At 38.3% G+C, this 26,212-nt stretch overlaps 1 protein-coding gene across 17 annotated transcripts in view; it reads right to left on the bottom strand.

Moving 5' to 3' along the window:
* The window catches only part of LOC144369840 (uncharacterized), a 188,005-nt gene that overhangs the window by 126,006 nt on the left and 35,787 nt on the right, over window positions 1-26,212 (bottom strand). For 6 of the 17 annotated variants that reach the window (XM_078030272.1, XM_078030273.1, XM_078030280.1 and 3 more), the window contains 2 exons: window positions 22,603-22,709; window positions 16,458-16,687 (listed from right to left, as the gene is read on the bottom strand). The exons of 10 other annotated variants lie outside the window; for them this stretch is intronic. In XM_078030272.1, the coding sequence (XP_077886398.1) occupies window positions 16,595-16,687; window positions 22,603-22,709 (200 nt within the window). In that variant the 3' untranslated portion in view covers window positions 16,458-16,594. Of the gene's footprint in view, window positions 1-16,457; window positions 16,688-22,602; window positions 22,710-26,212 lie in introns of those variants that run through there. One more of the 17 variants, XR_013429643.1, reaches the window with a different exon arrangement.

Here is a 26,212-nt window from a genome sequence, read left to right as displayed (position 1 = left end):
ATCTTTCCCTATAGCTCTCAATTATCAAGAGACTGACTATCCAGCTTTCTTGCTTTGAGTCTCGAAGGAAAAACAGTTATAATGGAGAAGAATACTGGTAAAGCTCGATAAGGCCTAGCTTTTTCTTATTAGCTTTGTGCCATTGGCAAGCCACCAAAATACCCTGAAGCCTTATTTCCTCTGGTCCAAAGAGGCTGTCTATTCCAAGGTGTTGTTCTGCAGAATCAACAAAATAATGCCCGTTATAGTCCCTGATACCCAAATGGTAGTGACGGCTATAATAACAGTGCAATAAATATTTATGGATTGCTGTTGACTTACCACCTTGTAAAAAGTGGAGACTTGGAAATCACAAAACTGGACTGGAACAACTGTTGCAAAGTTTAAGAAACTGCTTTGGAAACACTGTAAATTGCAAATTACAAAGTCAAACTAGGTTTTGTATTCTTTCTTTTGAGATTTTTATTGTCGATTAGAAGATTCCAGGAAAGTTAACTTCAAATAAGGCAGTATTTCTCATTAGTAATCATTAGTGGGAGTCAAAACTACTGCTTAAAATGAGATTTGAACAGTCTGTCACTTTGACTCCTCCTATAGTATGGATGGTGTAAAGTCACCTTCATTGAAAATGGAGCTTCATATTTATTTCCTCTTTTCTTCCAGAAAGATTTCATGAAAACAGAAGCTTTGTAGCCAGGGAAACCTAAATTTAATGCCTATTCTACCTTAAAACAAGGCAATTGATATCAACTCTGTGGGAAAACAAAATAATTTTTGTAAAGTACTTGATAACCAAAAACTTGGCTTCTTTCCATCCTGAGGGCCTGCAACTTAAACCTTCAATGTGCACATTGTTCTTTGATTTTTGATACTCCAATGCCTCAAGTTTTAATCACATCTGACAGATCTACCTTCAAATCTTTACTCCATTAAAGAACAGACTATTCAACCTCAGTTTCCTCTTCCACGAAATGGAGATAATAATAGAACCTAGCTTGTAGGATTGAGGGGTACGGATGAGAAAGTGCACTTCCATGCTTAATCCAGTGTCTGATACATAATGAATTTTAGCTATTAGAATTATAGTAATAGTAATAACCATAACATTTCAACCACATTCTAATTCACAGCTTAACAAACACTTAGATGGGTCAGCAGCAAAGTTATTGGGGGTAGTTTGCCATTTTTTCCTTCTTAGGTTTCCTTGGCTGTGTTTCTCTCCCTCCCTTCCCAGGGTAAGTCTGTTTCAGTTCAGCCGCTGGCTGGAACATCTGGCAGGTTGCCCATTCTTGACGTTTTCTGTTTGTGGAGCCAACAGGCTGGGGAGGTGGGGGTTTGATCATCTTCACCACTGAGACATTGGAATCTGTTGAGTTAAACATTGCTCTACTGTTACCATCCCCTCCCTATTCTTCTCCCTCCCTGTGAATGAATCTGGAAAGAATGAACCTGAAGTCTATCTTGAACAGCTATAAAACCTTTATGGTACGTGGGCTGCTCCTTGAGGAGAGGGGCATTAGCCTCCCTGTTCGTTCCTGGAGTAAACAGAATGCGTCAGCGTGTTCCCCAACACGGGGTCAATGTCTGAGGGAGCGGTGCTCTCCGTGCCTGGCACCTGCTGGTGTGAGAGGCCTGTTGGCAGCAATACACCACAATCAACTTTGATGACTGCACTAAGTACAGAGCTCACTGCTCTTGAGCCCTCAAATTCACCAAGTAATATTTATCCTGAGATAGCAACATCTCCAAGACTCTTCCCTTTTGTTCAGCCCTCTAAACTTACAGAATGGATTTCTGTATGAGTATATTCTATAATATGTACGTGTATATATAACAAAATACATTATGTAGTAGCTATGTATCCAACATTAAATTTATGCTGAGTTTTCTAAGTTACTTCCATGAAAAATCCCAAAGCTGAACTTGTATTTTTTTCTTAGAGGTGCGTGCTGATTCTAGATTCAGGCTTTGAAGTTGTCCTATTGTCCTGTTTGATGTCATTCATAAAATGCTGCCCCCAAATTGGCTCCAGTCAGTCTCCAGACTTTGGTCTCTGACTTATTACAGGTGCCATCTTTGAAGGATCAATGGCACCATGCCATAACTGTCGACTACTTACTTGAAACTTTTTAATTTGTGATGCCATGTATAATCCTTTCTGGTTCTACAGAAGAGGCATGGGACAACATAATTCATTTTACTGGAGTCCACCATTATTCTTCCTTCTCTCTGTCCTTATCCTGTGCTAATGAATGTTGTATCCCCAGTAAGTATTGTTTCCCAGTTTTCTAAAGGTCTCTCTATCTTTATGTTCTTCCAAGTTTTCTCTATGGCAAATTCTTAGACTTCCCTTTAGATCCTATCCTGGACAGAACTGTCCATTGATCATCAGCATTAGACCACCAACATTTGGTAACATTCAGCAACAAGCTGGTCATAACTCTCAATGCGTCCTCCTTTCCTTTATAACATAACCTGGAGAGGTCGGTTTATAATGCTAGCTTCATTTTACTAAACAAACATTATGAAATTGAGAAATTTGGTTCTCTGATTTATGGTGACCTAACTGATCAGAATCAGGGCCATAATCTGTACTGAAATGAAGATAAAGAAAGAATCTCAGAAAAATATAAAAACTATAGTAGGAAGAAGAAGCAGGAACACACCTTTGGTTGGAAAAGGTAGCAACATACTGAACATTTTATATTAATAAACAAAAAAAATCAACCCCCAATTGCAATCACAGAGTTTTATTTATGGAAGATTTGTCTGTAAATATTTTCAAGGAGTAAGTCAAAGTAGAACCCACAGGTGGATTTCTTTTGAGGCATGAGTTCATTGTAAATCTTAGTCTAACCTAGAGTCAGATTCCATAATTTTATACTTCTGTTGTGACAACTCTGAAATATAAAAATTAAAAATCATTTTGTTTCTGTGTTTTTGCTTTGAATCAGTTCTATTCTATAGAATTTGGTTTTTTCTAAGTATAACACTTAGAAACTTCATATTAAAATGATTACATAAGGGTAATAATATACTAATAAGTACAAAGAAGAAAATTAAAGTTACCTAGTCCACCAACCAGATGGAACATATTCAGTTTTTAAAAAAATAAATGTATTTTTTAAATTCAGAGCATATGATTCATACCATTGAAGAATATGCTTTTTTCATTTAGAAATGTGCTTAAGTGTTTTCCACTTAATACGGATTCTTCTAAAAATTAGAATCATCAAATGAAGATTTTAAATATTTATATGATAATTGATTAAATTAATGTAGCACCTTTTTACTGTTTGTTTCTTTGGATCTTGCTATTTGTATACCTCCAAAGACTACAAACATTCAGATTCTCAAGATTTTATGTAATTTACTAATCTGGTATATCCCAGACTTCCAAGTACACAGGTTCCAATGCTGAGAATAAAATCAATATCTACACACTCCCACTACCAAATTCATTAGTTTATCCACATTTGTGTTCACATATTTTACGTTTCTCTTACTGCCAAAAAGGCTGAACTAATCCAACTCCTTCACTTATGCCCTGGATCCCAATTCCTCAGGACTCCTAAGGATACTCTTAACAAGGACTCTACTTTTCTCTTCCGAATCACAGGTTGTTCTCCCTCCTTCCGTCACTATTCAAAAATGCCGTAATCTCTCTCATCTGAAAATATTCTTCCTAGGCCTTTCAGTCCCCCACTAGCTTCTGCCTTATTTCTGTTTACCCTTTCCAATTCCAGTCCTCCCATTCTCTCTAAAACAATAGAAACAGGTTTTGTTCCCACAGCATCTAGTGACTCCCACTGAGGTCACAAGTGACCTCCACATTATCCTATTCAGTGATCATTTTTCAGTCCCTATCTTAATGTCTGAGCAACATTTTACACAGATGATCACTCTCTCTTTCTGGAAACTTTTTTTTTCATTTGACTTCCAGGACACAGCACTCCCCTCCTCCCTCACTGTTGGCTGCTACTCAGTCTCCTTTGCTGGTTCCTCCCAACTTCCTGATCTCCAAACACTGTTAGGGGAACAGGAAGCAAGACTCTTCCTTTCTCCATCAACACTCACTCTGTAGGTCAGTGATTTCAACCTTGGTTTATATAAGAATGACTTGGAGAGCTTGTTTAAAACTACCAGTGCCTGGGAATGACCCCCAGAATTATACCCTAATTGGTCTAGTTATAGGATCAAGCCACCTATACATTTTTGGGTTCTCACAATGATTCTAATATGCAGCTAAGATTAAGAATTATTGGCCTAGGCCCTAAGTGATCTCATCTAGTCCTGTGGCTTTAAAGAAACTCAATGTATATGAGTTTCTTTAAAGCCACATACATATATATATATATATATATATATATATATGTGTGTGTGTGTATATACATATTATTGTGTGTATATATGTATATGTATATATGTATATATACATATTATTGTGTGTATATATACATATGTATATATACATATTATTGTGTATATATATATATACATATGTGTGTGTGTATATATATATATATGTGTGTGTGTGTGTGTGTGTGTGTGTGTGTGTATCAGGTAGCAACATACTGATTATATATATATATATATATATATATATATGAGTGTGTGTGTGTGTGTGTATCAGGTAGCAACATACTGATTATATATATATATATATACATATATATATTCCATCTGAGCCTTTCTCCTGATTTAAGGATCTAACTTTGTGTCATCTATACTTGGATGTTTATTAAGCATCTCAAATTTAACATACCTAAAACCAACTCTTGATTTCATTCTATTCAAAACTTGTTCCTTCTGTACTCTTCTGTCTTTCAAAAAATAACAACCCCCGTTTTCCAGTTGCCCAACACAAACACTACAGTCATCCCAGACACCTCTTTCTCTCATACTGCATTTCAAATCCTGTTTCTACTTTCAAAATGCATCCAGGGTCCAACTACTTCTCACCACCTCCATCACCACGATGCTGGCCCAAGTCACCATCATCTCTGGTCTGAACTGGTGGAGGCTCCTAACTAGCCTCATTCCTTTTGCCCTTACTCCACTATAGTCTGTTCTTGACTTACCAGCCAAGTGGTGCTTCTCCAAATTATATCAAGTCATGTCATCCCTCTGCTCAACCACCCCCCCAATGGCTTTCTATATCCCTTAAAGAAAAAGCTAGAAGACTTTCTATGGTTGATCTATGCTGACCCACCAGTTTCTCCAAGTTCATCCCCTGTCACTCTTCTTCTTCCTCTGACTCAACCCACAACATTTCTGCTAAACTTGAACAAATAGAGTATATTCCTACTTCAGGACTTTTGTACTTGGCTATTCTTTCCACCTAGATTGTTCTTCCCTCAGATATCAGCAGAACCTTCCCCCTAACTTTCTGAAAGACCCTGTCCAAATGTCACCTTATAAGAGAACTTCCCTGACCACCCTGTGTAAGAGACCCTGCCGTCCCTGCACCAATGCCTGTCTCTCGATGCTCCATTTTTTTCTCATAATATCTCTTACCACTGACATCCACAGATGCTCCTCTACTAATGATGGGGTTACATCTGATCAACACATCATAAATCAGGGGCTCACTGCCACTGTCTACCATCACCAGAGCATATGGGGCCAAATATTGCCAGTCTCAGAAAACGGTCAAAATGCAAAGTATGACCTTTACTGAATGTGTCTCGATTTTACCCCACCATAAACAATTATAAGTTGGACCATTATAGTCAGGGCTGTCTGTATTTGTATTTTTTTCTACACTGATTGTCAACCAACACTACTTTCTATACTCTATAAGAGAAGAATTTTGGTCACTATGGAATCCCCACATACTAGAATAGGCCTGACACATAGTAGGTGTGTGTGTGGTACTGGGGATCAAACCCAGGGCCTTGTGCATACAAGGCAAGCACTCTACCAACTGAGCTGTATCCCCAGCCCACATAGTAGATATTTAATAAACATATTCTGAATAAATTTTAAGAAAAGAACTACTGTGAGCAAAAACAAAGAAAGGAGAAATTTGTTTATCTCAGCTGTGCCAGAGACTTTGCATATATTACTAAAATCTGTCTTTACAATTTTACAAGAAAAAGTGATGAATCAAAAGCTGAAAGGCAGAAGCAGTCAATTCAACTGAATCTTTCAAGGAACTTTTCAGGGAACTTGGTTGTCAGAGGTCGTTTATTATTATAACTTTCACATGTCGTGTCAGAGGTCATCTAACTTTATCAAGTTATTGTGATAAAACCAACTTTGAACCACTGAGTGGACTCCTGCAAATTCTTGGTAGAGACAGTTTAGAACACAGACTCCAGACTACTGTTCCTCCCATATGCCACACCTTTTCTGAGTGTCACCCAATGTATACACACTGGGGATTGAATTCAGGGCCCTGTGCATGTTAGGCAAGCACTCCACCACTGAGCTACACTCCCAGATTCTTCTATTTTAAAAATCATTTCTTTCATTTTAAAATAACTCAACCATAAAATAATACACATTGACACAATCACTACTAAGCTAAATATCTCTTCATTCAAAGAGATCTGATAAAAGGAGAAATTTTAAAGACACTTAAACCAATAACGAAGCCTAGCATCCAATAGAAAATAGGAAGCATTTACCCTACTGCCAACCCCACATCTCTACTTTCAAACCACAATAAAATTATCATTTTGTATTCTTAAGACCTCCTCAGTTTGCCTTTTAAATTCCCATGAACAGACTAGAAAATTCAGACAGAGACCAAGAATAGAGAACTTTCTAGAAAAAAAAAACTGACATAATAGTGCAATTCTAAGGTGGCTTATGGTCATGGTTACACAGAGACATTTACTACAGGGGAATAAATGAGGAGGCATTTCGTATCTAATAAGCTGGCTTTTATCTCTAGTCACTTTAGGTATTTAGCATGTGTGAAGGAGAAGGACACTAGAAAACATGTCAAACAGGCTTACAGGCACCAGATCTGAAGATTGGGGAATTTTTTTCTTTTTTTAACCATTCAAGTTCTGTTCATTTGCTATTAGCAGCAAATCTGGCTCTGAGCCGGACTCTTACAGTGGAAGATTAACATGATAACCAGTTGCACTACTTCCTCTCCCCAAAGACTCATCTTTAACTTCCTTTGGCTAAATCACAAATGTTTTTCATTTGCAGTTAAAATAGAGCAAAAGAGAATGTAGTTTCTTATAACCACCTCCTAATAATAAAAAAAAAAAGCACTCAACTTAAAAAAACAAACAGGCAACAGTCATTTCTCAATTTCTCTATAAAAGTAGACATTTTTTATTTTTTCATTACAGAGAAAAGTTTTCTCTATTTTAATACCACTTGAAATTGTTTCAAAGTGTTGGGAAATCAGTGCATGAATCAAAGACATATCCAAGGAATCCTGTAAATTTCAGTGAAATCCTGTTTGCCAGAGATTTGGACCATTTTTTTCCTCTGTCCTTTTGAACTTGTTTCTGTTCTGCTGCTCTTGCAAAATATCCTTATATGTAGTTTAAAGCCTCTGATGGGAAAGTTCTCTTCATAGCTCACTTATAAATTTGCTCTGAGTAGGGATGTGCAGGTAGATGAGAAAGGAAGTTGGATGTGGGTGATCTTTCTATACACATTCTTCCTTTTTTCCCCAAGATCCTGACAAAATCATGGCACATTTAGAGCTGGCCTTATTTGTAAGGATAGGCAAGTCTAACATAAGCTCCTGGATTCATTCATGCCAAAATATAGTGGAAGGATAGGCACAGGCTTCGAATCCCATTGGCCTTGAAGACAAGACATAAATGGGACTAGTAAGCATGAGTTTAATGAACATATGGAAGTAGAGGACAGAGAGAGGAAACAGGAAGAGAAAAAGTAGATCCTAGTTTAACTTTGATTTCTGCTTGGGTGTGGAAGCCATGGAGTTTTTATCACCCAATCCTAGCTAATAACTAATATTCTGGCCACCCAAGAAGACATCTTAAAAATATAATGCAATTTATTGTTACCAAATGGTCTCATAAGACTTGGTAGCCTGTGTGCACACTTGTGGGGCTGGACTTCTCAGTTCATAACACTAACAATATCCTTAACCCATCTGGAGCCTTGTCAGCAAGACTTAAGAAGGTCCTCAGGGCCCCATCCTAAATTCAAACTCCTTTTCCCTCTTTGAAGTCAAGGAAAGCTAGTGTCATTTATCTCGAAAATATATGACCAACAGTTAGACCTTGGCATGATGTCAACTCAAGTAAGTATTCAGTTGCTAGGCACAGAGAAAGTCATTTGGAGAGGAAAAGTCACCTGGAAGCTCTTCTACTCGGCCTCAGTTCAATTCAATAGGTATTTGTTGACTTGGAGCATGCACTGCTAGACTTGTTGACTCTTCTCCTCAGTCCCATAATCTAATGTTGACAAGGGGTCTGATAAACAAAACACATGCAACCATCTCTGTTCCTGAAGGCAAACACAGGCGCTACCTATGGCCCTCCATGTCCTGAGCTCCTAGTTCCCAGTCCAGGCATCTTAAAGACATCTGGCATTTTCCTAGCATTACATTTGTGAAGTCATCATTAGCAGATTTTTTTTTTTGGTACCAGGGATTGAACTCAGGGGCACTCAACCACTGAGCCACATCCCCAGCCCTTTTTTGTATTTTATTTAGAGACAGGATCTCACTGAATTGCTTAGCACCCTAACTTTTGCTGAGGCTGGTTTTGAACTTGTGACCTCTCCTGCCTCAGCCCCCCAAGCCACTGGGATTACAGGTGTGTACCACAATGCACCCAGCTATTAACAGGACTTTTTAAACAAAGAATGAAGGTTCTTCATTTTGTAAAGTCAGGTTGGCTAAAACTGGCTACATAGTAGGACTTTTTTTGGTCACTAGTCACCAAGTCTAGGTGAAGGCAAAACTCAAGTGACTGTCTTATGTAGGTATCACTGAAAGAAACTAAGAAGAAACTGCTTTCCCAGCAGCAGTCCCTTGTCAATGGCAACAAGGGGTTCTGAGCATTTCGTTTAGGTGAATTCCACAGACATCTTAGTCAAATTGTAAGCCTATTTGAGACTGGCCCTCCCCTGACTGCCACTTCTTTCTTTGTAAGGCTCCTCAGCATAGACAACTATAGGAGTCTCTGAATTCATCTGCAGTTGCTCTCTAAGCACACTCTCATCACAGGTGTCTGTATTGCAGAGATGCCTCCCTTCCAGTTGGGGATCATGCCACCATTTTCTCCTAAAAAGAAGTCCCATGAGCTCTTTGTACATGGATATTCAACAATCCCTTCTGGGTAAATGAATGAATGAATGAGTGAGTGAACAAATAATCTTGTCTACCCCCTTTCCTCCCTAGCTGGAAACCTTATCTGGTTGTCTTCTATAGCTTTCCTTGACTTGAAATCTTGCCTCACATCTTCTTCTGTTTGGGGAATCAAAGTAAACTCTACAACTCTCTCCCCTTGTATACTTTCTCTCTACCTCTCCTACCCAATCTTGTTTTATACTCAGGATTCATGGTTTCACATCTCACCATGGTATCACCCACAAGAATCGTACCTATCTTGCAAATTAACCCTGACCTCAACTCCAGAGGAGCCCCCGTTTCTACCACTCTTAGCTGCACAGCAGTCTCCTGATGCTGGTTTTCTGATGGACTGCAAAGGCCTCCCATACCTCAATTAACTTGCCCCATATATTTGCACATATCAATTGGTAACACAAACCCCAAACTCTTTCTTCCAAACCAGTAAAAATAATCTTCCCTATCACTGTTGCACAAAAATACCTCCCAAAGAGTATAAATCTGGGTTTACAATCATGGTAGAACTGCACCAAGTTTAAAAAAGAAAAAAGCAGGGGGCAGATTCAAATGCTTAAGGGTGAATATAAAAATTGTGTCAGGAATATAAAATCATCTAAATGGTCACCAGTATTATAGGTCCTATGCCATTTTTCAAGATTTTGTAATGTAATAATAATACTTCTAGAATAGAAAGTAAATATACTTAAATTCTACTCAAAATCCCAACCAACCAATAGGATTTGATTTCTTTAATTTCTAACCCTAATATTCAAGCCTTCCATAAATGATCAAATATTGCTGGGAATTTATAAAGATCTTAGAAATATTTTTAGGTCATTTGTTCACTGAAGCTGAAGAAAAAAGAAAACAGAACCCGGCACCTTTGTCAGTTAACTCTACGTCTCCTATGGCAGAAGATGGCAGAAGCCTCCATCTTTTCATTCTCTAGGAGGTAGTCTCCTTGTATTGCTGCTTCCCCACCCCCATCCACTTTTCCTTGATATCAACCCCAGGGACCAGTTTCCCTAATTCACCAAGGCAGTGTCCATCATGGAGAGGAGCAGATAAACTCTGGCATGCAGTTGCCGGAATAACTGGAACAGATCATAAGTTCCCTGAGCTTTGATTTCTCCATTTATAAAGCCAAACTTTATGGAGTTATTGGGAGGACAGAATGAAATATATGATAATACTTTGTAAATGACAAATTTGTAAAGCTAATGCTGACACTGAATATTGATTGCATAGTATGTGACAGACTTTGTGCTAAGAATTCCACATGCCTCACTTCAGCTAATTTGACTATGAGCACTATTAAGAAAGTCCTTGGGGCTCATTCCAATTCAAGATCCATTTCTCCTTTGAAATCTGAATGCAGAGCTATTGCATTGATCTAGAAAACATTTGAGTAATAGTGGATTTGATATAAGTTACTTACTTTTCCAAGGTCATACAACTTGTATGTGTAAAACTCAGGAATACACCAGGTCTTACTCTGACCTTTTAACCATCATCCAAATTCTTGCTGTAGAATTCCTTTAAGAGTTCTGAATTAAGGGCTGAGGTTTAGCTCAGTGGTAGAGCACATGTTTATCATGTACAAGGCCCTGGGTTCAATCCTAAGCACTAAAAAACAAAAACAAGAGTTCTGAAATAATAAGTAGTGAGGTGTCATGAACACTGTTTTTTTCCAGAGTACTATTGAAGAGTCAAAATAGTAACATGCATTTAAAATATTTGGTAAACCATAAAGAATTAAACAAGTGTATGCTTCACTCAATTGCCAACTGCTAGCAATAAAAGGGTGGCTATGTTGCAATCAATAGGGTTTTAGTACAAAAATCAAATGAGTAAGTGAATACCATCTATGGAAGGACTGAAAGCTACCTGTTTAAATTTGAGCCATATATCACTTTATGCTTTGTAAGTAGAGCTACATTTTTTTAAAAAATCTAGAATTTCCTGAAACTGGAAATTAAAATTCTGTATGGCCTGAAATATCTCCATGTCCAAGTGGATTTGAATATCTCTGAAACCCTGTTTCTGTGATTTTGTGGATACAAGCATTAGTTGTCTTTAATCTAACTCCTACATCCACACACCACACACACACACACACACACATACACACACACACACAAATAAAACTTTATCCTTCTTTATATTTTTAGAATCCCTATCATTTGATACAGAAGTGGGTAGGCACTTCACGCTCCTAAGAAGGATATTAAATGTAGAATGGTTAAAGCATCCATCTGTATTCCCATAGGCAGAATATGATGGAGTTGAGATTTGCATTCAGGATATCTGAATGTCTACAGTTTTGCACTCAGAGGTGTTTATCCACTTTCATGTAATTTCACTTTGGTTATTCTGCTGCCTCTCCCCAAGTATCTGCATCTTTTGATTCCATTTAGTTCAACATAAATATATGCGGAATCATCTTTGTACCAAGCATTTTGTTAGAGATAGAAACTGTTAAAGAAAAAACAGCCTAGAGAAGGACCAGGTGCACAAGCAGGCAATTGACCACAGTTGCAGTGAACTAGACTTCCTTTAAACTTTTCTAATTATGGAATAAAATACTTTAATACTAGACAGCAGCTGGCTTCTGAGGAGTTATTTGGTGATAGAAGGGTGGACACACAGGCTGCCTTGAGGAGTATATGCCTTGGTAAGGTTCAGGAGAGATGGACCTGACATCTCCTTCCCAATTTCCCATATTTTCCCAAGATGATGAGCCCACCTTCCTTGACTGCTGGTGGTCTAGTTCTGGCAAGTGCTCCATCTGCCTCTTCATTCCCATCACAAACCCTGGACCTACCGAATCCCTCTTTCTAATCCAAGACGCCCAGAATCAAGAATCCAGTGTATTCTCTCAGTCCTTCCCCAATTTTCTCACATAGGCAAATAATGTACTTGTGCTTGAAATTCATACAGAACCAATCTATCTGGAACCCAGCTTTTCTTTTGAACTCTAATAATAATAATAATAATAAAGAGTGACCAAGAATGCCTCATTTCACTGCATAGTTATCACAGATTTTATGCCAAATTTCCTGCCCCCCTAAAAGTGGAATATGATCATTATGTGAAGGTTTTTTAAAAACAGTGCCATTATTACTTAAAAATCATTTATTAGTAAACTGTCTTTGGTGCAAGATTAGACTGAACAGAATTCTCACAAATATATAATGTGGCGGCAATGATTATCCATTGAAATATGGTGTTCAGGATCTGGAAAATAGGCCAAGAGGTATGAGAACAGGGGTCCCAGGTACTGAGTGTGGAGTCAGCACACAGATCCTTGCTTCCTAAAATGTGTCAATGTTTAAGGGTCCATCTCTCCTGATCCTTACCAAGGCATATACCCTTCAAGGGCAGGAAGTGGGGGTGGCCATGAAAATGCACTACTCCGCTGTTCTGCCACAGGGCACACAGCTGACATAGGCTCACTACTGCTCTGCTGGATCCATAGTAAGCCCAGGCCATGCTTCCAGCAAGTTGCTCCCAAACAATGATGACCAAGTGCAGCTGGAAACTCACACAGGCTTATTCCTGTGAGAATCAGGGTTTCTCTGATAGGTGCCTGGGATTCAAGAACAACCCATTGGACTGGCTAACGCTTCTTTGAAAACACTCTGTTCTTTCTACCCAATCTGCTTTCTTGGTCTGCATCTTGGCCCTGCCTGCTCCTGCCCCCGCCTGCTCCTGCCCCCTCCTCTTTATACATCACAGGGAGTTCCCCCAGGAAATATCTTGAACATCTAATTTCATCTAGAAATCTACTTCTTAGAGGACCAGAATATACATGATGTGCTTGAAGATTGAACCTGAATTGCAACAATAGTTACTTTATAGATCACTCTAGCTAAAGATTTAAAAGCAAACAGTCATTAAAATATGAGTTCGTTGTGCACAAGAAACAGTAACTACAGGAATTTGTAAGAAACTACTTACCATTTATGCCTAGTAACTATCTGGAACAACTGCAATTATGCAGATTATTAAATTCAGGTCAAATTAACTTTGTTGTGAGTAAAATATGCTGGAATCGAGATTTTGATTTAGAACATCTGAATGTCCACATTGATTACAACACTGAATTCTGTTCTTTGAATCTACTGATGGCTAAATTTAAGAGGAAAAAAATACAGGCAAAGACCAATTTTCTTCAAAACCCACATACCAAAAAGGGACAAAACTAGTAGATCTCCCGAAGAAATTTAGCAGCAAAAATGTGTCCTTGTGCCTCACCCTGGATTATGAGATTTCAAGTATGAGGAAAGATACTATCTCCACTGCTTAAGTGTAATCCCTTCAAATCTGTTTTTCTTCTGGGATAGCTCCATATTCTCCAGTGAGAACAGCTTTGTACAGTGGTTTATGTTCTCCAGGTCACCTAAGCCCATGCTTGGAAATGTGGGCTCCGACTTTGCTAACACTGAACACGCCAAGCAGCCAGGACAAGCAAACAGGCATCAGCATGCACTGTCTGAGTCACTGAGCCAAAAGCCTGGGATTTAATCCTCAAAACCCAGGCAGCTGCTATTGAGGAGCACTGTGCCCCATCTGTGAACGCAGGCTTTCCACCTTGCTGGCAAATCATCAGAGCACCACAGGGCAGGGGTGGGGGGACAGGCCTGTTCCTGGGTCACAGACAGACAAGGTGAAACAGGAAAGGTCAAAAGTTCACAGAGCATGCCCACCCTAATTCCAGGGAATGGTTCTCAGCTTTTCTTAGCTTGCAGGTTTGGACACCGTCTCAAGCTAGCCTTTTGTGCCTTGACTCACACAGTGACCCTAGGACAGGCATCTTCCCAGAAGGCTCTTGGGGCTCCTAATGCAAACAAGAAACTGCCAAGTGAATCACTTTCATGCAATAAATCTTTGGCAATCTGGTGGAGATTGAGGGTCACGTTTCTTGAAGGTCTATCTTGAAGGGAGTCCTCCAGGCATCATGCTGGACATTTTGCATCTTACCATATTTACCTCTCACCACATCCTCTTTTTCTGATGAAGAAACTTGAGGTCAAAGGAGATAAATAACTTGCTCAAGGTCATACAGAGAGGAAATGGCAAAAATCAGGATTTGAAAAATGACCTGTTTAATTCCAGCTTCTCTTTCTACTTCATCATATTAACTCTTGGGAGTTAATATGTTCCAGATAAATAATATGGGGGGGGGGGGAAGTGGAACTTTAAGCCACACAAGATAGTAGTTTCCTATTGCTGCTTTAAAAAAAAATTACCACAAACTTAATAGCTGAAAACAACACAAGTTTGTCATCTTATAGTTCTAGAGGTCAGAAGTCTAAAGTGGATCCCACTGGGCTAACAGCAAGGTTTATGCCTGTTGACAGGGCTGCATTCTTTCTGAAGGCTCCAAGTGAGAATCCATTTCCTGCTGCTTCTAGAGACCTACACCACATTCCTTTCCTTGTGGACACTTCCTCCATCTTCAAAATACATCATTTCGAGCTTTGCTTTTGTTGTCACACTTCCTTGTTCCAACTTTGACCCTTTTACCTCTCGGTTTAAAAGATGCTTACAATTGCATTGAGCCCAACAGGATAATCCTGGAGGGTCTCCCCATCCCAAGATACTTCAAGTAATCACATTTGCAAAACCCCTGTACAGTAACCTATTCACAGGTCTGGAAACTAGGACATTAACATCTTTGGAACAGGCATTATTTTGTCTACCACACATACATAGTAGGTCCTATATTTCCCCTTCTGTGTTCCATACATGGCCAATAAGAGATTCTTAACTGTCAGTCAACATCATATAAAATCTCTTGAGGACTTCTTCTAGAATAAAAAATTAAGCAACACTTCTTTGTACAAAATGGTACGTATCAATCACTTGAAAAGCCAAAAATATAGTTGTAGCATTTTAACAAGTTGATTCTGGGTACTTTTTTCTTTTTGTTTTTGCTAAGGTGGATGGTGACATGGGAATATGAAGAACCTATTAATTCTTCTTTATGAAAGATAATTTTGTACTTGAATTTCTTTCTGCATTGAATGTTGAAAAGTTGACATAACATTTAAATCTTCAGGGTAACCAAGGACAGCAGTATAAATCATGCTCTTTCATCAAAATTAATAGTTTTTGCCTAAAAACAACTGTAACAAGCTGATGAAATAAAGATTTTGAGTAGAGTCATTTCCTGTTGCATAAAAATGAATGCTTTACCTTGACATCAAACATGGATAATTCTTGTTTCCTTTAAATATATTTATCAGAAACAACATGATGTTTTGAATTATGTATAGAAGGATGTATATTTGTTAATATCTATTTACTCTTTGCAAACTCAATAGCTTATCTTTATGTCATGGGAATCATCACATATCAAATATTATAGTGGTATTTTTTTAAATGTCTAGTAAAATTTTTTTATTTTTGTAGCTGTAGATGGACAGCATACCTTTATTTTATTTGTTTATTTTTATGTTGTGCTGAGGCTCAAACCCAGTGCATCACATGTGCTAGGCAAGAGCTCTGGCACTGTGCTACAACCCAGCCCCTATAATGGTATTTTTAACATATGTTTTATTTAGGAAAATTAGCACATACTATATAATAATAAAAATGTAAAACTGAACTGGAACTTTTAGTGGGTGGAAATTTCAAAAGAGTGTTTTTTAAATTTTTGTGGTTTTGAAAATGGTATGCACATGTCTAAAGGATTTGTCTCAATTCAAGTCTGCAGTAAAGTTTCATGTGAATGTTGGAGAGAGAGATCCAATCCACTATTAGCAACCTTCTTTGCATGTTAACCCACATTCCAAAGAATTCCACTTCCATAGAATACCTTCATGATAGTGAAATTCTACATATTTTGTGTATTGAAGAGGAGTAACACAGTAATTTATAATCACTACATTTAATAACTCTACTTCAGTATCTAAGTCCTCTGGTTTTTATGGAAATATTACAGGTTACAGACTATATGCAACTCCAGAGTGCCAGCTACAACCACTTTCCTTTTTTATCCTTATTAAGAAACAATATTTGGGGTTGGGAAGGGTTGGGCAAACTGTGTGCCTGAGACCTTCACTTCAATCTCCAGTACCACACACACAAAAACAGACATGACATTGGAATGTAAGTGAAAAAGAAAGAATTACAAAAAAAACCCTTAAACCTTGATTTGATTTTATTTGTATTTTATATAACTATGAAGACACATTTACAATAGTTAAAATAACTGCTATTCAGATATGTGTACACATATTTAATAATTGCAAATATTGGTAGTCATTATAAGTTACAAATCAATGAATAAAATCAGGACAGTTGATATAAAGCAGAAATGGGGATGTCCGGGCTGTCTTCCAAGATCTTTTGTTTCTGACCTGACAGTGTCTCTTTTTTTATGTGCTGTGAACAAAATGGTAAAGTAGATAAAATACACCTTTAGTATCTCCCATATCTTTTATCTTAAACATACATCTTCAGTACCTCAAGCCTTTGGCACCCACAGGCCTGACTCCTAACTCCCAGAACCTTTGCATTGCTGTTCTACAGCACAGCCCCACACTTCTTAGCTTCTCTTTCCCCCAGCACAATTTACTTGTCCAGTGTTCTGTTTTCTAGAATTCTATTCTCTGCAGTGAGAATATAACTACAACTGTTGGGTCAGTGTGTTATTTCTCCTCTGGCTGTACATCGCATTTTAGCAGACATCTTCTAGAACTTGCTTTAACCATAATTATGAATTTTAGGCAGCAGATACTACAATCTGTATTACTACTCCCATCAGTTGAATAGCATTTTAGATCTTTGTCCTTTCACTTAGGATGCCTTTAATAATAGAATGGTATCATCTAGTTCCTGAAAAAAAATTTTTTTTCCTTGTAACTGAGTTCTCACATTTACAGAAATTGGTAGGCAACACCCCTGAGTTCTTCACTTCTGATTCAAGATGCCCATTGTGGTTCATACAGTGTCTACCTAGCACCAAATGTGGTTTCTCTTCCTTCCTCAGCTCATCCACCAACTTTTTAAACTTCTTAAGTTAGAAGCCAACCACTTGGTCACCATTTCCCTATCTTTCAGGGAGCTTCCCACTTCCACAGACTCTCTTCACTTTCCACTACCAAGAGCCTCTTGGTCTCTTAGAAACCTCTCATTCTCTCCTATCGGGCATTCTTTTTGTCTTTGATCTTCAAAATAGAGCTGTCAGTCATCTCCTTCCAACTGGTTTTTTTCTTCCAATCTAAATAAGATTTCCACTCATAAGAACAGAGGAAGAAATGGGAAAGCAATCCTATTAGGGTCAAATATCTTCAAGACAACCACAGTTTTACATTGCCAAGAAAGACTTTTACCATAATTCCCCTGCATTTTTAGATTTTTTTTTAAAAGGCCTTTGTCTCCTCTCTCTATCTGGACTTGCTTTAATATGATATGTAGACAACTTCAGAAGAGGGATAGAAATAGCCTACACTTCATAGGAGAGCAAAAAGAAGAAAACCTGCACTAACACAGTTCATCCATTTATTTTGCAAACATTGTTCACCTTCCCTGTGTCAAGCAGTGGGGATGAAGTAAAGAAGTCAGACACAGTTCCCTCCCCTCCTAGAGTTGTTTTGTTTTGTTTGTGGTGCTGAGGATTGAACGTAGGACTTTGTGCAGAAGAGGCAAGCACTCTACCAACTGAGCTATATTCCCAGCCCTTCTCCTAGAATTTTTGATCCAAATTCCTAGAGCTAGAGCAAGCTTTAAAGAGCTCTTAATTCGGTGGTTCCCAAATTATCTACCAAAGATTACTAACATTTATTTGATGTTGATGAGTGTTTTGATATTAATGGGTAGAGGGAGGAATTGCATACCACAATTAAATTAAGGTTGAAATATAAAGTTTAACAAAGTTAAACCAAATTATTCCAGACTTCCCAGAGCCTTTATGTGCTAATGTACATTGTGACTCTCTACGAGGGAGGAGGAAAGAATGATATGCGATCTAATAATTTGCATTCTTCATTTATTTTAAAACAAATCTTTCCTGCAGGGTACCCATTAATATCAAATGTTGGTAGAATATATTTCTATTAATGCTTCCAAGACCAAGTCCAAAATGCTCCCTTCCACACATGAGGAAAATGAGGTGACAAGGAATGACAAGAGGCAGAGCTAAGAATTCAGGTCTCATTATTCCCAAGATTTTTCTCCTTTCCATCCTGCCTGTTTCTACTCACTTCTCTCATCTTGGAAAATCACATAAAATCAATGTTTCTTACTGTGTTATTTCCACTCTTTCCATGTCTCTCATGATGGGAATGGTACCTGTCTTCTCACATGTTTGCTAGGTTTTCCTTGATGGTGTCTTAGGTTTGGATCATAAGCTCTTTGTAGCCCAAAACCAGCTTTTAGACAATAAGGGACAATTAGCGCCCAGAAATTACTTGCAGCCAAAAGGTAATGGCTTATAGCTTCACTGCGCAGCTTCCTGCCTCAGATAACCCTACTTCAAGGTTCTCTCCCTATCCTAAATCTAAACTATTGAGGCATCTTGTCTGTAATGACAGTATCACACCCTAAGTAGATTATTCTTTGCATACTGCTTTAAAAAGTTGTATTAATAAGCCTTAAAATTGATTTTGCCTACTTACATAAGAGAAGTTTAATTATTACTGCATAATATTCATACATGATGAACTAAGTGTTCTACAGAATATGTAAAATATTCATCAGGTTATATATGAGGGGTTTTAAGTGTGAGATAATTTGAAATTAAATTGGTATGTATTTTATTTTAAAAATCTACTTAACTACAAAATATCTGGAGTATGGAAACTTGTTAAGGGAGAAAAAAATATCTCCCCACTCTGCTGTACTGCCACCTTGTGGTAAATATGCATAAGAGCTAATTAACTAGATAGAGCTGACCCTTGAGTATTTTATTACATAATGCCCAAATGAGGAAAATACTTTCCTTTAAAATATATTTTTAGTTGTCAATGGACCTTTATTTATATTTGGTGCTGAGAATCAAATCCAGTGCCTCACACATGCTAGGTAAGCACACATGCTAAGCAACCCCAGCCAGGGAAAATACTTTCGTTAAAACATTATTCAGAAAGATTAACTATTTTACATATGGAAGATTACATTTTTCCCTTAATAATCAATAAAGCACCTATTGGTCACCATTAAGTACCACTACATGTTTGACCCACTCTGTAGAGGGTCTTCAAAGTTTTCAAAAATTCAAAACATGATACATATCTACAAACCAGGAAGAAAACATGAGTGGAGTTCTCTTGAGTTATATTAGGAGATCTCATAAGTCTGGTGTCTTTTCATTACGTGTTAGGAGAACAGTGTTAATTTGGTCCTTAGCGATTTGGTCCTTTGGAGTGGGCCATGAAACATTCCAATGTGTGAGGTCAAATCGGCCTCATGAAACAGCAGAACATTAAGGGGCTGAGGTACTCTGACAAAGACAGACAACTGAAATCATGTCCTTATTTCTTACCAATCAGACCTCTTTCCACAAAGCAAAGGATTCACCCAGAAGCAAATCAAGTTAGTAAACATTCACTCATTATTTCATTCAACAAATAATTATTACATATCTATCATATGCCTGGCACTTGCCAAATGGAGGAAATGTAGTTGTCAGCAAAATCAGACATGGTTTCCCATGGATTTTACAGAAAACTGATTAGACTTGATCCTTTAGACTCAAATAAATACAATGACTGAGGACAAATAGAAAATTATCATTTTGCATGTGTTAACACTCATATCGCCCAACATGCCCCTGAGAGACGTTATCTCATGTCTTGAGGGAGAAGAGAATGGTAGCAAACCAAAAGAATTAACCAAATAAAAGTGCTTTAACACAAGGAAAACAGTAAGAAACTGAGAGAAAAAACTTCCATCTTAGAGGCCAATTAAAAGGTAGAGCCCATTTAAGAGTCTAGCACTGTGCTGGAAAATGAAGACAACTTAAAATCCAGTCAATGACTTCAAGTAGCTGAATTATCATTGCAGAACAGGACACACATACAGTTAATTAACATGAGAGACCATAATGCAGCATAAAAGAAAATGCCAAATAAATGGCACAGGCAGTATAGGAGTCAACAGAAAAAGATTCAGGGGGCTGGGGTTGTGGCTCAGCGGTAGAGCACCCGCCTAGCACATGTGAGGCCCTGGATTCGATCCTCAGCACTACATAAAAATAAATAAACAAAATAAAGATATTGTGTCCAACTACAACTAAAATATTTTTTAAAATATATTTTTAAAAAAAAAAACAGAAAAAGATTCAAAAAAGAAGTAACAAGTCCTCAAAGTTGCCAAGTTGGATCTAAAGATGGGCAGAAAGTGAGAGAGGAGAGGAGTGATCGGAAAATACCAGGGGTGAAGGAAATGGCAGAGAATGACAGGTATAAGGCCCTCCTAGAAATGAACACTGAAGACCATAAGATGGAATTTGAGCCTCCTGGGGTCTACTTCTTAGTAAACCAGTTGTCTGAATATAAATAGAATTTTACAATATGCAAAGCGTGAGTTCCAGTCTTTGGAGTTTCTCCTATTTTCTCTCCTGCTCTTATTGACAGGGCTAATCATCCTGAAACAGCAAAATAAAAATAAAAAGTAAATAAAAATTTATCACCAAATAACAACTTTGGGCTTAATCCCTTTGGTCCCCTATCAAGCCTCCCAACTCCTCTTCCCTGTTAGGGCTTCCTGTCCTGACGTCTGAACAGAGCCTGCATCTTTTTGTCAGGAAGCAGGGTCTGGGATATTTGTCACATCCAAAGGGAGATGAAAGCTTTTCTAGGAAAAGTGCTCAGAGTAAAAAATGTCCAGCTTATAGCTCACTGGAGGCATGATCAATAAGGTAGAGAGCTGAGAAAAGAGCCAAGAAGCTTCCAGAGCAGTCACATTACAGACACACTTAGAAAATCAACTGCTCAGCTCCTCTTTTGCTGCCTCTCTCCACATTGACTTACTTCCCTTGCTAAGTGAATCACATTAGCTTAGGCTGTGTTCCTTTACACCCTATTATTATCTACATTTTCAAGATTCAAATGCACAAAAGTATTTAATGGGCTGTGAGTCCGTAATCTTGACATAAGGCCAGTTACACTTTTATGGCACAGGACAGGGGTCCACAAACTACAGCCCACAGGCCAAATCGGACCCACCGCTTATTTGTGTAAATAGGGCTTTATTGGAACACAGCCATGCCCATTTGTTTATGTATTGTTTATGGATGCTTTTGTGCTACAATGGCAGGGTTGAGTGGTTGTGACAGAAACCATGTGGCCTACAAAATCTCAAGTATTTATAATCGGGGCCTTTATACAAGGAAACTGCTGACCATCTCAACATAGGATATATATAGTTGATCACAACACTTGGGTTCAAACTTACTGGCTGAGGTCATGTAATCTCTCAAAATTTCAGCTGCATTACCTCAAAATGGGCAATAATAATGCTAGTTTTGTCTACTCCATGACAACATGGTAAGGAGCAAATCAAGTAGCACCTAAATATTTATAAACTGTAAACATAGTGCACCAGCACCCCTAAGTCCCTTATCTTCCCATTGCAATTTTGCAGCGGCTCCAAGACACCCTCCTACCTCCTCAGGTAGATTGAGTCCAATCTTCATGTTGGCTGAATTCCTCACCTTGGTTGGAGTCTTAGCCCCTCACAAAAGCTACTAACAAAGAGCTCCCAAATATGCATTTGGCCCCAGATAAACATGTTCTTTAGTATTTTTGTCACCAAATTCACAACAAATTCAAAGAAATTAAATCCAGTCATCCCATCAGTGGGTAGCAAGGAAGAAAGTCAGATATAGGTATCAAAAGAAGACCACTGTGGCTAGATTCAAGAGTCAAAGATAGGTTTAGATATTTGGAGTTGAATGAAAAGACTTTGAAGACAGTGGTCAGAAGTTTCTACTTGATTCAGTGAGTGATGGGAAGCACCTGAAGGACTGACTAATGGGGTTAAAGAAGCAAGTGAGGAAAAGGATCTCAGCTTCAGTGCAGAGACCCCCATGGGGCTACCATTTTATATAGGATTTCCAACCAGGCTCCATTCAACAGTGGGACCAGGCCTAAGAGTTACCTTTTGTGGCCTCCCACCCCTCACCCTCTGGTTTCCTAATGATTAACAGCCTGGCTCTGGGCCTGACAGTAAGCTGTAGCCTCCAACTCAAAGGAAGCTCAGCAAGGATGACCTTGTTAAACTCACTCCACAGAGCACTGTGGATGTCAGTGAACATCTTTTGGAGATTTACAGCCCTGAACCTAGTCTCCTCTTACTTGGTAATTCTGCTGAACTTTCCATTGAGCAATAAGAACAGGATAACAGCAGAGCTGCCCAAGGTTAGCAGCCTTCTGAAGTCCACCCAGCTCCACAAAACTTCTTCCTAATGGTATACAGAGGAGATTTATTAGGATGTTTTTGCAGGCCAGGAAATTGCTACATGATTTTGTCGTTGACAAAGGAGTAAACGTCACTGCCCAGTTTCTGTTGGACTTTCTCCACCTCATTAACTCTTGAACTAGAAGGATGAAAATAGGCTGGTTCCTTTTTCAGTTATCAGGTGGGAAGGCAACCCAAACAATATTCTAATTTCATTGTTCTCATTTCAGGGATTATTGATGGCAATTTTAGGGCATAGTTTATATTTGGATTTCCACTTGGTTTCCTGTTCTTATGGGATTCATTTGAATTGCTGCTAGCTTAGGCATTCCACATTCCTCATATGTTGGCTCTAAATTAGTAAGGAAAAAGCTATGATGTAAGAAGTAATTTTAATTCTACCATCTTTGCAGAAGTGTCTGTTATGGCTCAAAACTGGTTTTCTACATAGAAGGAAAAGCTGCAGATGTGGCATCAATACTAATTCCCAGAGAGTATTTGTCATCAACTCTCCCTTAGATTCACAGAGTTTCCAAACCAATCATATTTGCTCCAATATTATTTACGTCCACCCTGTAATAAAAGCTACCAAAAGAGAATGAAGTATTAACAATACCATAGCACAGTGAACACCATATTGGTGATAGTTTAATTGAATGTCAAGACAGTGCTCATACTTGCCACATTCCCTCCATGACACAAGTTAGGACCAGTGATATAGGGCAAAACAATGAAGGGATGTCATCAAAGATGACATTTTTTAAATGAAAGATTAGGAGAATAATAATAGAAGATTGAGACATTGGAACACGTGCCATTTGTGTGTGTGTGTGTGTGTGTGGGGATTTTTTTTTTAGCCATCTCTAAGTAACTTTTGAAGAATACTAATACTTTCCTATAATTGCATTCAATGTGGCACCCATTGAAGTCAAGGGTTTAAGAAGGAGAGGAAGTACTCCCAAACTTGTGAAAGAGATCTAGGTATCAGGATGGAGGGACTCAACCTATGGATTCCTAGATTCTTGCAGCAGCTTTGAGTCAATTATTCTTTAAATTACATGTTCCATCTGCATATAAAATTAAAAAATAAGTAAACTGCATGAATAATAACTAAAGTCCTTTGGAAGTCCCCAAATATAAAGATATCCCTTGTCCTTTATCATTCCAAAGGAAGTTAAGTGGAAAATAAAACTAGATACTTTGCACAGAAAGGTAAAACAACATCCTAACAGCTCTCAGTTAGTAATGGAACCAAGATACCAATATTGTGCACCACACTCATCATCTCTCATCAGGAAAGTGGCTGTCTGACCAGGGTTTGTCTTCCTGTGTCCTTCCCGCTACCTCAGTTTCTACACAGACACTCGCCTCCCGCCCCACACCCCCATTCCCTGTGGTTGTGAGCTGTCCGTGAAGCTCCACTCCCTTCCTTTTCCCAAGTCACAGTTACAGGAATTATTGCAAGATTAACTCTCTCGTATTATATTTCATTCAACAGAACAGCAACATAAGGGTTTTGGCTTCTGGAACGAGAATAAAAGAGCTTCTACAAAATGTTTAGTTCCTAGGAAAGAATCTTTTAAGGAGATTTACTGTCGGTGAAAAGTGTCAGATCAGCAGCCATAAAGTCTGAGTTTATGTTTATTCATCCAGCAGGTAAAGATTCACAATACTATACAAACATCCCACCAAACTACAGGTCCATTTCAGATGATGAGGAAAATGTAAATTCCATGTAAAAAGGTAGTTCCTTACTCATTCTCATGTTGTAATCTGCACATATTAATATAATGCCTTTGAAGAAGTTTCACGTGAATGTGTCACTCAACTATTCTTGTGAATATCTTAAGAGCGATGATCAGGATGTATAAATACATCTCTTAACTTGCTTGAGCTAAAAGTGTTTATGTCCTTTTATTTTTAATGGATAGAGCTTAAACTTTTTAGCAGTTTTAGGTTTACTGAAAAGCTGAGTTATTTATGTCTTTTTTAGAGCCATTTTTCTTGTTACAGCTATGATGTGTTTTGCTAAGATGAAAGTAACTTGTTTTCCAGAGTGGGAGGCAATGTTGGAGAGAGTAAGCCTCAACCCTGGAACCAGATCCTAACTCAGCCCTTATCAGCTCTGTGATCCTTGGTATGGGACTTCCTTTTCCCCTTTCTTTGTCAGTTATCTCACCTTTAGAAGGGGACTAACAACCATAATAAACAATGCAATACAAAAGGACACAAGATTTAAATGAAATTACAAAGGTAAGCACATAATACTACAGCATATAAAGTAGAAGCTTAAGATTGTTTGTTATATTCCAATTCAAGTTGTATCTTGAAGGTTAAAAATTGACTGTATCAAGGTATCAACCTGATCTGGGTTTGTGATCTTTTGCATGAGTTTAATCTGCCTGAGGCCTTTTGCCTTAAAGAGAAATAAAGGGTTCTTGTGACCTGCACAGAAGCAGGGAATTGGAGACATCTGGTTTTCCACCCAAACTTGTTAACTGAGCTTTTGATCTGCTCTGAAGAGATGGGATTAGAGGGAAAAGCCAAAAGAAAATTGAATGGCAGCCTCTGAGCCAGGACAAAGCTACCCCTGGCCGGGAGGAATAGTAAAGGAAACAGCACAGCACTGGAGGGAGCCCAGTTGAGTATAGTGAGTGCCCAAATAGGCCACCAGAGAGGCCCAGAGAGGCCCTCCACAGCTGGCACTGAGGCAGTCTGATAAAACGCAAGACAGCCTAGGAACTGCCAGGAATGTATAGGGGAACTTTGCACTATAGGGGCACTATGGTCCAGCATGGCAATTATGGGAAGGAGAATCCAGGTATTAATGTTATGTACCTCATCTGCACCTATGGGCTTATGGAACCTGAAGATATTACAGTTGTGTCTGGATCCAGGTCATGGATACAGCTGCAAATTTGTCAGTCCATTCTGAGAGCTTTTCTTTCCACCACTAATGGAAGAAAAGGAACAAGAACTCTGGAGGCGTGCATGTGAATGTTGAAAGGGAAAGAGTGGAGAGCAGGCTAAGAATACAGAGGGGGGAAAAAACAGAGAGAACAAAAAAGCCAAGATTTATTTGTTAACTAAGAGGACATTTGAAATATTTCTCCCACATCCCATCCAGAAAGATTTCAAGGCCAGGAAAATAAAAGCACCTGTCAGATGCCAACTGATTAAAGCTCCAGGGAAGACTAGCAAATGTCTTAATTTTCTTATTCAAGGACTCTTTTTATAATCAAACACAAGAAGAGAAAGCTTTAAGTAAGTGCCTGAGTCATAAGATATATGGAATGTTTGACATGTTGCATAATTCTACAAAGAGAAAATTCCAAATAATTTATAACAAAACTCTTTCAGATTTCCAGTTTGGAGGAGACTTGAAATCTCATAAGCAGGAATATAAGGACTACAATTTTTTTAAAAATGTTAAGAAGTAAAGACTTCCCCAGACACTAATTAATACAATTATGTATCTATAACTTCAGACTTTTAAAAGGCAATGAT

This window comes from Ictidomys tridecemlineatus, chromosome 13 (genome assembly GCF_052094955.1).
Source record: "Ictidomys tridecemlineatus isolate mIctTri1 chromosome 13, mIctTri1.hap1, whole genome shotgun sequence".
Taxonomy (NCBI): domain Eukaryota; kingdom Metazoa; phylum Chordata; class Mammalia; order Rodentia; family Sciuridae; genus Ictidomys; species Ictidomys tridecemlineatus.
The sequence above is the reverse complement of the archived record's forward strand: the minus strand, read 5'-3'. Positions and strand labels throughout refer to the sequence as shown.